At 63.7% G+C, this 13,199-nt stretch overlaps 1 protein-coding gene across 3 annotated transcripts; it reads right to left on the reverse strand.

Moving 5' to 3' along the window:
* Positions 1-502: 502 nt before the first annotated feature.
* MAFK (MAF bZIP transcription factor K) lies at positions 503-12,535 on the reverse strand. Of its 3 annotated transcripts, none has more exons than XM_027613315.2 (3): positions 12,351-12,535; positions 4,126-4,205; positions 503-3,193 (listed from the first exon to the last, which is right to left on the reverse strand). In XM_027613315.2, exons 2-3 carry the CDS (start codon positions 4,159-4,161, stop codon positions 2,759-2,761), a joined length of 471 nt encoding a protein of 156 aa, XP_027469116.1. In that variant the 5' UTR covers positions 4,162-4,205; positions 12,351-12,535; the 3' UTR covers positions 503-2,758. The 3 variants fall into 3 exon arrangements, with proteins under 3 accessions (XP_027469116.1, XP_027469117.1, XP_027469118.1); XM_027613316.2 differs by lacking the exon at positions 12,351-12,535 and adding an exon at positions 4,861-6,976; XM_027613317.2 differs by lacking the exon at positions 12,351-12,535 and adding an exon at positions 4,465-4,775.
* Between the last annotated feature and the right edge of the window lie 664 nt (positions 12,536-13,199).

A 13,199-nucleotide genomic window follows, 5' to 3' on the forward strand; every position in this document is an offset into this window, starting at 1 on the left:
GGCTGAGGCCAAGTGCTGACACGTCTGCCCCTCGGAGGGATGGGGGTGGGGAAGGCCCGTGAGGAGCGCACAGGCCCTCAGCCCTGGCTTCCGGGAGAGCCCGCTTCCTTTAGACACCTTGCTCTCCACCCCCGGCCGAGCGGCCCTCTCCCCACCTGCTGCAGGGCCTGGCCCGAGACCAGGGCACACACCACCCAGGGGGGCGGGGGGAGCCGTCTGAGCTGGAGAGGAACAGCCTGTGTCTGAAGGCTGGAGGCTCCCGGTCAGCGCGGACGGGACACGGGGCGTTGGGCCCCCACCACTCAGAAAGCCAACCCGGTCGCCTCCACCCGCCGGCCCCCTCCCCAGCCCGTGGCTGTCCCGACGGGCCTCCCAACCTAGGAGACCCACTGCAGGCGAGGACGGCCGTGCTGGAGGGCTGGGACGTGGGGGCGGCGGCCGTCCAACGGTGCCCTGCACTCGGGGACTTGACCCCCAGCCCAATCACAAAACCAGGCGGATCTGAAACCAGAAAACTCTTTATTGCGAAGGTACAAAAGCACACAGCGGAGATGTACAGCAATAAATTAGGTGGTGGCCGTGAGGGGGCGCGGGCGCGGGGACCGCGACGGGACGGGGGGGCGCGGGCGCAGGGACGACATGGGATCTCCTCAATAATTTATACCATGATAAAAGCAGCACAAAAATAAATATGGAACTGGAGCAGCCGAGCGACGGAGGCGAGGAAGCAGGAGGCCCCGTCCCCAGGAAGGACCCGCGTCTGAAGCCCCGGAGGCAGGGGAGCAAACCCCAGGGACAGAAGTCCTTGCCTTTTCTCTTAAATAAAAAAAAAAAAATCCATATATTAAACCTGTGACAATGGAATCTCAGTGAGCTGAAAGGAAAAGCACTCGGTGGAAGGCTCTGGCCTTCCTTCCCTGGCCCCAGGGCCCCCCAAGCGCGGCCTCGGTGCTCCCGAGGGCTGGCGGGAACTCAGAGGGAAGCGGCGGGTGGGCAGCCCAGGCCTCCCTCCCCAGAGCCGGGGGCGGGGGCCACTGGCTCCCACCCCCACCCTACTCCAACTGCAGCTCTGCTCTATTAGGAATTTACAGTAAAAACAGGAAAAGTTACGAAAAATCTGTACGATAAAATGTGTATATAATTTTATATATATATATACTTTCTCTCTTTTAAATATTTCCCCATGGTCCTTATTGATATCCAATGTGGATTACCTACCATGGCTATGGTATCAACAGTTTTTTTTGTTTTTTTTTTTTAAACACACTGGGCCTTCTTCTCCGTAAGGATCCAGCACACCCCAGACCCTTCACCTTACCCCAGGACAAGGACAAGGCCAAGGCGAAGGCCGCACGGCAATGCTGCGAGGGCCGCACACCTTTCCCGGCTGCTCCTGACAGCAGACGCAGGAGGAAGACGCAGCCCTTGGGGCCATCTGCCCTGCCCAATCCTCCTCTTCCGTGTGGGCGGCCTGTGGCTTGCTGGGGGTGGGGGTCTCCCTAGGTGGTGGGTGGCAGGGCCATGAGGAGGCCGGGAGCCTGAGCTCAACGGCCACCCCCAGACCCTGCGGCCCCAGCCTCTCTCCAGCAGGGCCAGGAAGGGGCAGTCCAAGCTCGGCACACGGGAGCCGGGAGCCCCGATCGGTCGAGGCTCACAGGGGAGGGAAGCCCCAGCAAGGGTCACCAAGGTCATCAGGGGCTCCAGGTGCCAGAAAGAGCTAGTAAAGTTTCCAGGCGAGGAATAAGCACCAAGGTAGCTGCGTCCCCTTGTCCTCTGCACCAAGAGACCACCCAGGTGCCCCCAGGAGGCGGGTCCCAGGCCCCTGCCACGTCGCCTCCCTTGTCACCACGCCCTCCTCGCTCTCAGACCCCACCCGTCCCCTCCAGCAGAACCAGAGCCCACTCCTGAGGCCCCTGCCAACCTCACCCCCATTCCACACAGAACCTCTGCACGCCCAACCCCAGGCCCTGCCACCCTCCCTGAGCAGGGCTCCACCTTCCCCGGCTGGCTGCCCCCCTCCCTGCCCAGCAGCTACCGCTCCTCGGCAGGTCCGAAGGAGGCCAAGCTCCCAACCCCCATGCAACTGTCTGCCGCATGGACCCCGGAGGCCCCCCCAGTGACTGGCCACTCCGAGCCATTCACCCAAGGCCCCGGAGCGTTGGCAGGCACGTCCCGGGGCACGCGTGCACGGACACATAGCCCCTTGGGTGGCCCCCCCTCCCGCCCTCTGCCTCGCGGGGTGCAGGTCTCTGGGAAGGCTAAAAGCAGGGTCACGGTGCTTTTCATCACCAGGGGCACATGGTTCGCCCTGCGGCTCCAGAGCTCAGGGCAGCAAGGGGGTTCCTGCACCGGCTGGTGGACCACGGCGGGCCACTCTCGGGAGGGGTGGAAGACAGAGCCCCCGCCGTCTGGGCCACAGGGCCAGGAACCTCCCGAGGACCTTCCCTCTGTACATCCCGACACCCCCTGGCGCAAGACACACACCCCTAGAAAAGGACGGTCCGGAGAGAGCCAGTGGGGCCCAGAGGAAGGCCAGGTGCATACGTGTGCGTGTTTGCGTGTGCGTGCGTGTGGGAAGGCGTGCAGCACACGGTCTCACAAGACCCCATCTTCAGCCAGCACCCCCGTCCCCGCCGCGAGTCTGTGCTTGACTCAGGTGTTAAGGGGTCTGCTCCCCGTGGGCTCGTCTGATGGGCACGAGGGGGGAGCCCACTGCCCGCCCGGCCGCGGCCCCCCAGGCCCCACCCTCGGCCGGGCACTAGGACGCAGCCGAAAAGGGCACGGAGGTGGAGGAGATGTCGGCGGACTTGACGATGGTGATGACACTGGTCGTGGCCACCTTGGTGGGGGTGACGGGCCCGCGGGCCACAGTGCGGGCGAAGGTCTGCAGGGCCTCGTACTTGGAGCGCAGCGCGTCGAGCTCCAGCCTCATGCTCGCGTTCTCGGAGGCGAGCTTCTCCACCTCCTGCTGCAGCTCCACGCGCTGCCGCTCCAGCTCCTCCTTCTGCGTCACCCGCTTGATGCGGCAGCTGGCGGCGTAGCCGCGGTTCTTGAGCGTGCGCCGCCGCTGCTTCAGGCGGACCACCTCCTCCTTGGTGAGGCCCCGCAGGTGCTGGTTCAGCTCCCGCACCGACATGGACACCAGCTCGTCATCGCTGAGCACCGGGGCGTTCTCGCCCGCCTCCTTCTTGACCTGCGGGGGCCACGGCACAGCGGTCAGCACAGAGACGCAGGGTGCAGCGGGAAGGATTGGCCACAGCGGGACCCCAGAGGACGGCTCAAGCCCTGCGTGCACAAGAGCCTGTTCCAGGCAGCACCCCCCTCTGCTGCGCAAGCGGGCCTTCGCTCCTCCATCACGGAACAGGGACGGTCCCTGCAGGGTCACCTGACGCTGTGCACACAGCATCATGCAGATGGCTCTCGGATGGGGGCCACTGGCTACACCCGGCCATCACCAGGATCCCACTGGCCGCCCACATTCTGCAAGGCCAGGGTCCACATGTGTGCTACCCTCTGTGCATCTCCAGGGCCCGGGGCAGGACGGACACACGCAGGTGGGGGACGGGACGGCACGGCAGCCCATCCTTCTGCATCCCTCGGACCTAGTGGGACCTCAGATGTGGCTTGGGCGTGCTCGACCCAGAAATGCATGGAGAGTTCCCTCTCCTGCACACCCAGCTCCACTCCCAGGAAGACACAGCCAACCCAAGCACACGCTGCCGGCCTCAGAAGCTGCGAAGGCCCGCGGAGGCAGCACACACTGCGGACGGCCAGGCCCTGGGAGCCAGGTTCCACGGGACAGAGGATACACTGCTCACCCCTGGGGGCTGGGGTGACGAGCACATCCTAGCCGACGGGGATCCACCCCTACCACTCTCTCCCAAGGAGGGATCCCCCCAGATGTCAGAGCTGGTGTCTCCCAAAGCCACGACCCCCAATTCTGTCACCACCTCTCTGTGACACGTCCTTTAGCCAACAGCCCCCCGCTCTCTTCCAGAGGACAGGGCTTCTTTCCTCACACTCAGGGCAGTCCTGGGAAAGAGGCGCTGCTGGGGCCAGAAGGGACCTTTCCCAGGCCTGAGCCTGGGACAGAAACAGGATCTGCTCACCCCCACCCCCGCTTACCTTTAACGCCTTGTTTGGTTTGGGATTAGTCGTCATAACCTGGGCACAGTCACCCGAGCAGAAGGGCTTGGAAATTGGAACTAGAAAATCACACAAGAACACAGAAACGAGCGAGGTTAGGTTCTGGCCAGGCTGGAGACGCGGCCTGCTGCCGTCACAAGTGACCTAAAGCGGGGACATGCCCACTGCAGAGAGGCTCCAAGGAGGTTCAGCTCCTTGTTCCCTGTCACCCCGAAAGCAAGATGGGAGCCAGCCAGTCCTGAGGGGCTTCCCGCAGGGTGGGCATGCTGGCCACACACCCCCACTCCAGCATCAGACCACAGAGCAACCCGGACCCACCTTGGCCCAGTGCCTGGCAGCCACACAGCGGTCCCCTGCCGCCCCACCCACCAGGCCTGTGCCGCCAGCGCCTGGGGGGCCCCCGGGCGTGAGCAGCTGTTGCTTCCTGTTCTCACTCTCCCTCCGATCTGAGAAGCTTGCACCCGCGAGGCCCAGGCTGCCACGTTCAAGGGCCAAAGCCCGCAGCAGCAAAGCCCCCTCCCGAGATCGGCCACACCCAGCACCTGAAGGGCACCGCTGGCCCCCAGGACGGCACCCTGCCCAGGCAAGAGCCCCTGGTACCCGTGACCTAGCCTGGCTCCAGAGAGGAAGGGCCCCTGGGGGAGCATGCCCCCGGGGGGATGGGTGGAGCCAGCACCCGCCCTGGCCCAGCCCCGCCCTCCCTACCAGACCTACCTCTGCAAAGGGCACTGCGGCTGTGACATCACCACCCCCACCTGGGCTGCCCCACAGCCATGACCTGAGGCCCTCGGGGTGGGCGGGGTCTCCCTGCGCAGCCAGGGCAGGATCCAGGAGGTGGGGAGCCGCGGCTGCACGAGCTCATCGGGCGGCCGTCTGGCGGGAGTTGTCCCCGGCGCCCGCCAGCCCCTGCACTGCCCGCCCTTCGAGTTTTCGCGTCTGCATTGTGTCACACATTCTAATCATTCATGAAAAAGCCAGCCAAAGCATCCCAAGCATGATTCCCCTCTGATAGTTGCCATGGCGACCTTGGGAAGTAGCCAGCCCCTGGTGGTCGCCATGGCAACGGAGAAGCCCACAGCAACAATGGCTTCAGGCAGGCTGGTGCAGACGCACAGGTTGCGGGACAGTAAACAAACCCGTGTGACCCCGCGGCTCTAGACTTGCCGCCACGCTCTGTCACTGGGTTAGGGACCAGGGTCCACGTTCCAAACGCCAGGCATGGTGAACTGAGCAGAGAGAACATCGGAGAAATGCACGGCGGGGGGCGGCGGGGGTGCGGGTCCCAGAGAGGGAGCCTCACCCGAGCCTCCATCTCGAGGGTGAGCGGGACTCGGGTGGGTGTCTCCACCCTGCCTTCCTTCACCCACAGCCCCGGGACCCTAACCCGTCCCCACTGCTCCTGCCTCCAGCAGCTCGCCTGCCTTCCGCTACCAGAGGGTCTCAGCACCCAGGCCGCTGGACCCCCAGTCACCCCTGGCAACACTCCCGGGCGCTGATGCTGGACGACGGCAAGCAGGACAGCAGCAAGGCCGGGGCCAGGCAAATCCTCAGGGGGCTCCGGGCTCCTCTGCACCCCCACGCGTGTGCCCGGGATAGACTCGCAGACAACGCAGCAGCAGGGGGTGGTCACGGCAGGGACCAGGAGCTGCTTCCTGACGGCAGCCTGACCCCCAGCATCTGTTGGGGGCAGGGGGGCGCACAATCAGTGCCCCTCCCTCCAGGTGCGGGGGTCACACCGTGCTAGAGAAACCACCTGGAGGGCCAGCAGGAGCCAGGCAGCTGGGAGAGCCCTGAGAAACTTTTCCACGGCCGGGTGTCATTCCAGCACACGTCAGCGCACAAGGGCCTGGAGCCGCCAGGGCATAGTTGTGCGGTGAGTCACAGCTGTTTACAGAGCAAGGAGCTCACATTCCCACAGACCTAAGGCCCTCCCACCCTGCGCGGACCGCCCAGCCCGCCTGATGAGAAAAGTGAGGCCCCAGCAAAGGAGGGAGCTCCGCTCAGACCCCGACCAGCAGGGCTTTCTGTGCCTTCCCCACAGTGGCGGGCCAGCTCAGCCAGCACCCAGGGCCACAGGGCTTTGCTCAGGACAGGCAGGTACACCTCCTCTGGGGACCTGCCCTCCGTGACAGTGTGTGGTGGGATGTCCAGGTAACCAGGATGGGCACAGGACTGGGCCACAGCACTCCAAGGGCTCGGCCCCCTCCCCTCCACACAGGCCCCATGAGGGTCCGTTGGCTGCATCTGAAAGGTCAAGGTCGCCTGGGCAAAGCCCCATATCCACCAGCTCTGCACCCCATTTGCCTTCTGGGCACAGGACGCAGAGGAGAGCCTCGGCAGAGATAGGAGAAGAGCAGCCCTGGGGCCCACCTGGGGTCCAAGAGAGGAGGGACGCCTCTCTTTGAGGGAGGGTGCCACGCTGGGGTCTGACCTCTGGGGACTCCCTGCCCTTCTCGGACCTCCTGTTCAACAAGAGTGACATGAGGCCTAAGAGCGAACGGGAGTACATGTGGAGGTGATCATCGGCTTGAGACAAAGTTGGGGAACAAGCCAGTAAGGCTCTTCTTTCTGTGGGTCTTACTCTCCTCCTCTGAAAATGAGGGGATCGGAACCAGGGGTCCCGGGGTTCTGTCCAGCTCGCAAAAGCCTTGGTTGGGCCGATCCAGGAGAGACCCTGACTGGGGGCTCCACTCAACCCCCAGGGGGCTGGGGCCTACACCAGGGCCCCCCTGAGAAACCAGAGACCCAGACACGGGTGGGCAAGTCCCAGGCAAGGGCAGACACCTTCCCACGGACCCCTGCTCACAGACACAAACCCCACTGCCTCGGGCGGACCAGGTCTTGGCTCCTGCCCCCACCACCCCATCCCCCGCCACCGAGGCACCCCTGGAAGTCTCCATCAGCTGCTGGAGAGCGGGCTGCCCTGAGGGGCACTACACAGACTCTGCCGCCGGTCCAGGGAGCCAGCTCCAGGAGCACGGAGCTGGCTGGGCACTGCCCGTCTTTCCTGAACTCAGTTTATGGATAGAAACTGCACCATTACTCCCCTATGCCAAGCTACGCAAAATACATGCAGCAGTGACCTGAGGTCACTTCAAACATGAAAGGCAAAAAACCCGATAGTTTGCTTTTGGAAAACAGGTTCAGAGAAAAGTTTCGTACGTGTGCGAGTTTGAACGACAACTGATTTTAAAACAACTGCCCTAAAACGTGTATTTATAAACCCCTGAACCTCAGGCAACCTCACGGCCACCAGAGCGCATGCAGGAGGAACTGCTTTCTGGTCCCAGGCCGGACCGCAGCCAGGGTTAGAGACCGAGGCCCCAACAGGCCAGACAGGAGCGCGCGCGCGCACACGAGGCAGCCTCACCTTCCACCATACCGGTCCCCTCTCAGCACCCGCACACACCTCTCCAGCAGCTGCACAGGAGGACGCTCAGGGCATCAAGTCCCCTCACCACCAACTAAAAGAACCTCAGCCACACGTGCACGCTCTCTGCACTGGCTGTTCGGAATTCCAGTAAAGTCACCTGTGCAGCTCCGCGGCCAGAGCCAGGCAGGGACCCCCAAAGACAGGTGTGAACCTCTGAGGCGCACATGCCCGCCCACCGAGTGAGCAAGAAACAGATGCTCAGCTCGTGCAGCCCTCGAGACACCACTCACTGGTCAAGAAAGGCTGCTCGGTTAGCACTTAGAGCCTCGAACACTTTCCAGGTGACTGCTTTCCTACCTGAAGAGGGTGGTTTTCAACCCAAAGCCAGAAACCTCATCCTGGTGTGCATCTAAACAAAGTCAAGGGAAAGACTGCCCTAAAAGAAAAAAACAATGGACCAACAGCCTAGATGGGAGTCACCTCTGGGGACGGCATAGTTGGGAACAAGTTAGGGAGCCGGGGGTGGCCCTCCCTTCCGGGCCCCACAAAGAACGGGCAGGTCGTCCAGGTTCAACAGTGCAGGATGGCCCTTCCAGGGGCAGGTGAGCTGGAGGCCAGGGTCTCAGCCCCTCCATCCCCCAGCAAACACCTGCTGCTTGCCCACCCACTGACTCAGCTCATCTGGGGCAACTCACGACCCAGGCCATCCCCAGTGCACTCAGGCCCTCGCTGGGCTAGACCCAGGTTCAGGGCCTTGGGGGGTGGGGGGAACGTTTGTTCCACCAGTAAAACCAGGTGGCTGATGGGCACAATGGCCGCACCCAAACAGCCCTAGGTCTAGATGATGTTACAGAAAAGGGGCTTTTGGAGTCTGACGGGGCTCTAACCCTTACCGCGGTTAGACTAGCCTATACCATGAGCTTCATGTGCACAGGAAGCCGAATCTGGTGCCCAGCAGGGTGGGCGTTCAAAAAAACTCTTGTTCCCGTTCAGTGTGGAGTGACGGCGGCTGCCACTCCCCATGCCTGCCCCTCCAGCCCTCCCAGGTCTCCGAGGGGGTCGGATCCAGGGAGAGGAAGGAGGGCAGGAGGAAAACAGGAAGGGAGGAAAAGGGTTCCGTCCTGGAGCAGGTCTCCACTTCACGCAGCAGAGCAGTGTCTGACTCACCCTGATGGGTGCAAACCCCAAAGCCAGAAGCCACCGTGATGTGACTGCCTCTGTCCTGGGGGGCTGGGGGCCTTCTCACAGAGGACCCAAAGCTGAGCGCCCCTGCCAGCTGGCAGCACAGTGGGGCCCACACAGAAGGCAACTGTCCCACGAGCACAGGGTGACATGGCCAGCTTGCCCCCCAAGCTGACGCCTCACCCAAATGAAGACAGGTCCCAGCACCGGGAGGGCTCGTGCCTCCCGCCCAACTCCCCACCACGTGGGGGTGCACCCCACCAGCCCAGCCCACACCCAGCCTGCAGGCTGGCCCTGGCTGGCCGCCCTCCGGCAAGACATGACTGTCTGCCTGGCTTGGAGGACGTCTGGTCACCTTGCGTTTGCAGTTTGAGGAAGCTGTGTCATCCTGGCTCTGTCCAGAGGTGACTCAGGCGGCTGCGAGGCTGACAGCAAGCTGAACGCCTCACCTCCCTGGCCACGCCCTGGCCCCTCACTCCCCCGGTACCCCTCTGGGTGGTCCTCCTGTCTCCAGGCTCCCCTCTGGGGCTCTGTTGGCGCCACAGCTGCTCAGGGGTTTGACTAGCCCCAAGCCCCACATCCCAACAAGGTTACACAGCCCACGTGTCTGACAGGCCCCAGAGATGCGCCCTGTCCCCCACACCTGCCCTCCTTCTGCATCTCCAGCTCAGGTGATGACCCATCATGCCATTCATGCGGAAATCGCCCCCAACACCTCACCTCTCCTTCCACATCCACCTGCTGAGCCTGGCCTGTCAGCCGCAGCCTGTCTCTCTGCTGATGCTCCAGCCCTCCAGCACTACCTGGCTCAGGCCTGGGCTGCTTTTGTCTGGGCCTTGGCCCCTCAAATGTAGGCCCCAAGGTGGGTAGAAGAACTCCCTGCCCGAAGGCCCTCCTGAGCCCCTTACTCCCCTGGCCACCTGTCACATTCAGGCCTTCACCTCTGGCTTCTAGGGCCTCCGCAATCAGTGCTGGACTCCCACCCTCTCCCCCCAACCCTTGCTTCACCAGAAAGCCCCTCCTGCCTTCCCTGGGGTGGGTGGGCACCCTCTCACGAGTACACATCAAGGGCTGAGCCCAAGACTTGGTCCTGGTCTTTCTTTCTGAGGTTTGCTTCCCTTGCTGGATGGAGGGCGGGGATGTTCTTAACCACACCTGCTCCCCTCAACTCCCAGCAAGTGAGAGGCAAGCCGCCTAAGCGCACGTGTCAGCAGTGCCCCCAAAGGGAGGGGGTCAGGGGCGCCTCAGCTCAGGACCTCTCTGGTCCTCCCCGTCCCGTGCAGCCCACATGCAGCGCAGAAAAGCAGGCAGGGTGTCCCCCACACCCCGGATATCAGACTCTGACGCCACAGGCCAGGTAAGGGGGCTTTGGGCTGGGTGTCCTCATGTAAAGTGGGGGGGGGGCGCGCAGGGGGGTATGTGTACTGCATGATCCCTACATTTATTTCTACCTGTTCTAAAGTTCTATGATTTTAAGAGAACACTTTCAATTTCCTGAAACTGTAAGAAAGAGGAAACATGACGAGTCTGTGACTTACAAAAAGCAAAAGTAAACACGGGAGCAGTGCATCTTCCATCAGCAGGGAGCAGGGAGGCGGGGAGCAGAGGGGAGGGTGAGTCACTGTTTACTGCTCTGAGGAGTAGCCACACAGAGAACGCTCACAGCTGCCCGGGTTCCATTTCCCGTGTGGACTGCACCCTAAAGCCAGAAAGTCCACTCCAGAAACCTTTAGACTCAGGAAGAGCCAGGACGCAGGCAGGATTTCTTCTCCGCTGCCTGAGACGGTAAACAGACTCTTCAGCTACCGGAGCCCCAAAAGTGAAAGCATGTGGGGCTGCAGACATGCGGACGGAGAATGGTGGGTCTGGGTCGGGAAAGCGACCTCACTCGGTGGCAGCTGGGCCCTGGAGACAGGGCTGGAACGCAGCAAGCCCCAGAAACGATTTCCCCGAGTAGCCCCAATTCAACTCCCATTTTTAGCAACCACCTTGAGTGAGTGGGGCTGAACTTGGAACGCATCCCTCAAAGTCCAGCTACGTTCAAGCACAGAAGGCAAATGTGCTCCAGAGAGAAGACTTGCTTTGTGTTTTTGAGTTAGGAAACTATTTTGGAATCAGGAGAGGACCAGTGTTAAGTCCTAAAAGCAGACCCCCCTTGAAGGAGCTCAAACTCAAACATGCCTACTGGGCTGCCCAGGGAGGGAAGTTCTCCAAAAGCTGTCAGCTACCCACAAGACAACAGAGGCTGCAGGTGTGCCTCACCCACCTGCACAGCCCACCTTCAACTTCCCTGACCCCTCCCACCCGCTCAGACTGACACTCTTTCCAAAGCCCCACCCCAGAAGGCAGAGTGCTAGGAGATGGCCCAGCTCACCTAGCACAGAGCTGCACTCTATCAAGATACCTGTGCCGTAAGGGCTGGAACAGCAAAACCGCGCCAATGCCCGTAACGGGGAAAGGGGAGGGCGGCCGGGCGGCCAAGCCATACTGGCTCAAGAACCCACTGATTCTATTGGCCGTGCGGGGCGTGGGTGCACCAGCCCCGGGAGCTTCTTGCGGCCAGGCGCCTGGCAAGGGAAGGTGGCTGAGTGTGGGGATCTTCCCCACTAACAATTTATTCAGAGGGTGAGCATTTCTACCCGGCCCACGAGAGCAGTGTGAAAAGCAAACAAGAGCATAATCGTTAACGCAGGAGAGAGCAGGGAACTTCCAACAAGCCCGAACACCAACTGCTCCACGACTGTGTTCTCACAGCACGTGGCGAGCCAGAACACCGTGAGACAGAAGGCACAGCGATCTGCTGCACCTTAGAGCTAGGTGGAGAGCGGAGCATGCCCGGTACCCCTCCGAGGCTCCCGGGGACTCGTGCGGAAGCCGGCGGACTGACACACTGTCTCCCCAACTCAGCAGGATCACAGAAGAACCCGCAGTTGGACTTGGAAGAGATGGAGACCCCCTACTCGCAGATGGGAAAGATGAGACCGCAGGCCGCGGGGTTTAGGGGAAGTGACACGTTCGCCTTGTCCCCCTCCCCACCCAAAGCTTCCACACCAAGGCCTCCCTCCGGGAAACCCCTGGCAGGTCAGCTGCTCCGAACGTGACATCGGTCATGAGTCCCCTGCTCCAGGCCCTCCCGCCCCCTCCCCCCGAGCGCGGGTGGGAAGCCACTGCCGGGCAAGGTAGCACCAGCCGGTCGGCCCTGCGCGACCACGCGCTCCCCTGCACGTGGCCGTTTATTTTCGCCCCCGCCTTCCCGCCTCGCAGCGGATCTCCGGAGGTTAAAGGCAAAGCAGGTGGGGTGGGGGGGTCGACACGGGGCGCGGGGCCCGCTGGCACGCCCCGGACTCCCCCAGCGCGTACCCCCGGGGGAACCACCGCATCCCGCTGGGGCTCGGGGCGGCCCGGGACTCGCGGGCGCGCTCCCGCGCCTGAGAAAGAAGAGACCCCGACCCGCGCGGCGCGCTCGCGGCAGGGCACCTGACGGCAGGTGCGCGGGCCGGGGTCTCAAGGTTCCGCCCAACTTCGCCGCGGGTCCGAGGCGGCCGTGACTCAGCGGCGCGCGGGCCCGGACCCGTCCCCGACACCCCCCCCCCGGCCCCGGTCCCCAACCCGGCCCAGCCCGGCCCGGCCCCGCGCGGCCGCTCCTCACCTGGCGTCGCGCGGGGGGCGCGGGCGCGCGGCGGCTCCTCGCGGGCACGCGCTCTCCTCGCGCTCGCGCTCACTCTCGCGCTCCCCCTCGGCCGCCGCCTCCGCCGCGCTCTGGGGCTCCGACTTCGCGAAGAACAACAAGTACCCCCCCGCCGCCCGCCGCCAGCCCGCCCGCCCGGCTCCCCAGCATCTGACACCGCTTCCGGGATCGGCGTCGGCGCGCGTCACGCCGCCCCGCCCACCGCGCGCCGCCGCCGGGCCCGCCCGCCGCCCCGCCCACCGCGCGCCACTGCCCGCTGCCGCCCCGCCCGGCTCTAGGCCCCGCCCGCCGCTGGGCCCCGCCCCTCGGCCGCCGAGGCCCGGGCCCCGCTGCGAGCCGAGGCCCCGCCGCGCCGCCCGTGCTGGGCCGGCGGCTGCACCTGTGCCCGCAAGTGTCGTGCGCCCCCGTGATGACAGTAGTCCCCGCTGAGTGAGCCCACCCGGGAGCACCCCCATTTCCCACAACAGCAAGCTCTGGCCGCGTTGCTCTCCTCTGGAGTCCCCACTTCCCCGCGGCCTCGTGCGCATCCCCTCAGCCCCTTTGGAGCCCTCAGGAGACCCCGCTGTCCCTAGGGGTGGTCCCAGCGGGAGCCCGCCTTGGGGGCAGGGGGCTCCGCCAGGGGAGTCCAGCTGGAGTTTGCCTCCCAGGGGACAGTGCACTAACCAGAGAGGAGTGGACACATTGCGGGGCACACCTCCCTGTTCCAGGGCACGTAGGCCCCACGAGTGAGGAAAGGGCAGCTGGTATTGCCCCTGCCAGGGACATCCCCATCTGTCCTTTGATTTCTCTTTTTTGATCAAGAAGTGAGTA

The sequence above is a fragment of the Zalophus californianus genome, chromosome 10 (genome assembly GCF_009762305.2).
Source record: "Zalophus californianus isolate mZalCal1 chromosome 10, mZalCal1.pri.v2, whole genome shotgun sequence".
In the NCBI taxonomy this organism is placed as follows: domain Eukaryota; kingdom Metazoa; phylum Chordata; class Mammalia; order Carnivora; family Otariidae; genus Zalophus; species Zalophus californianus.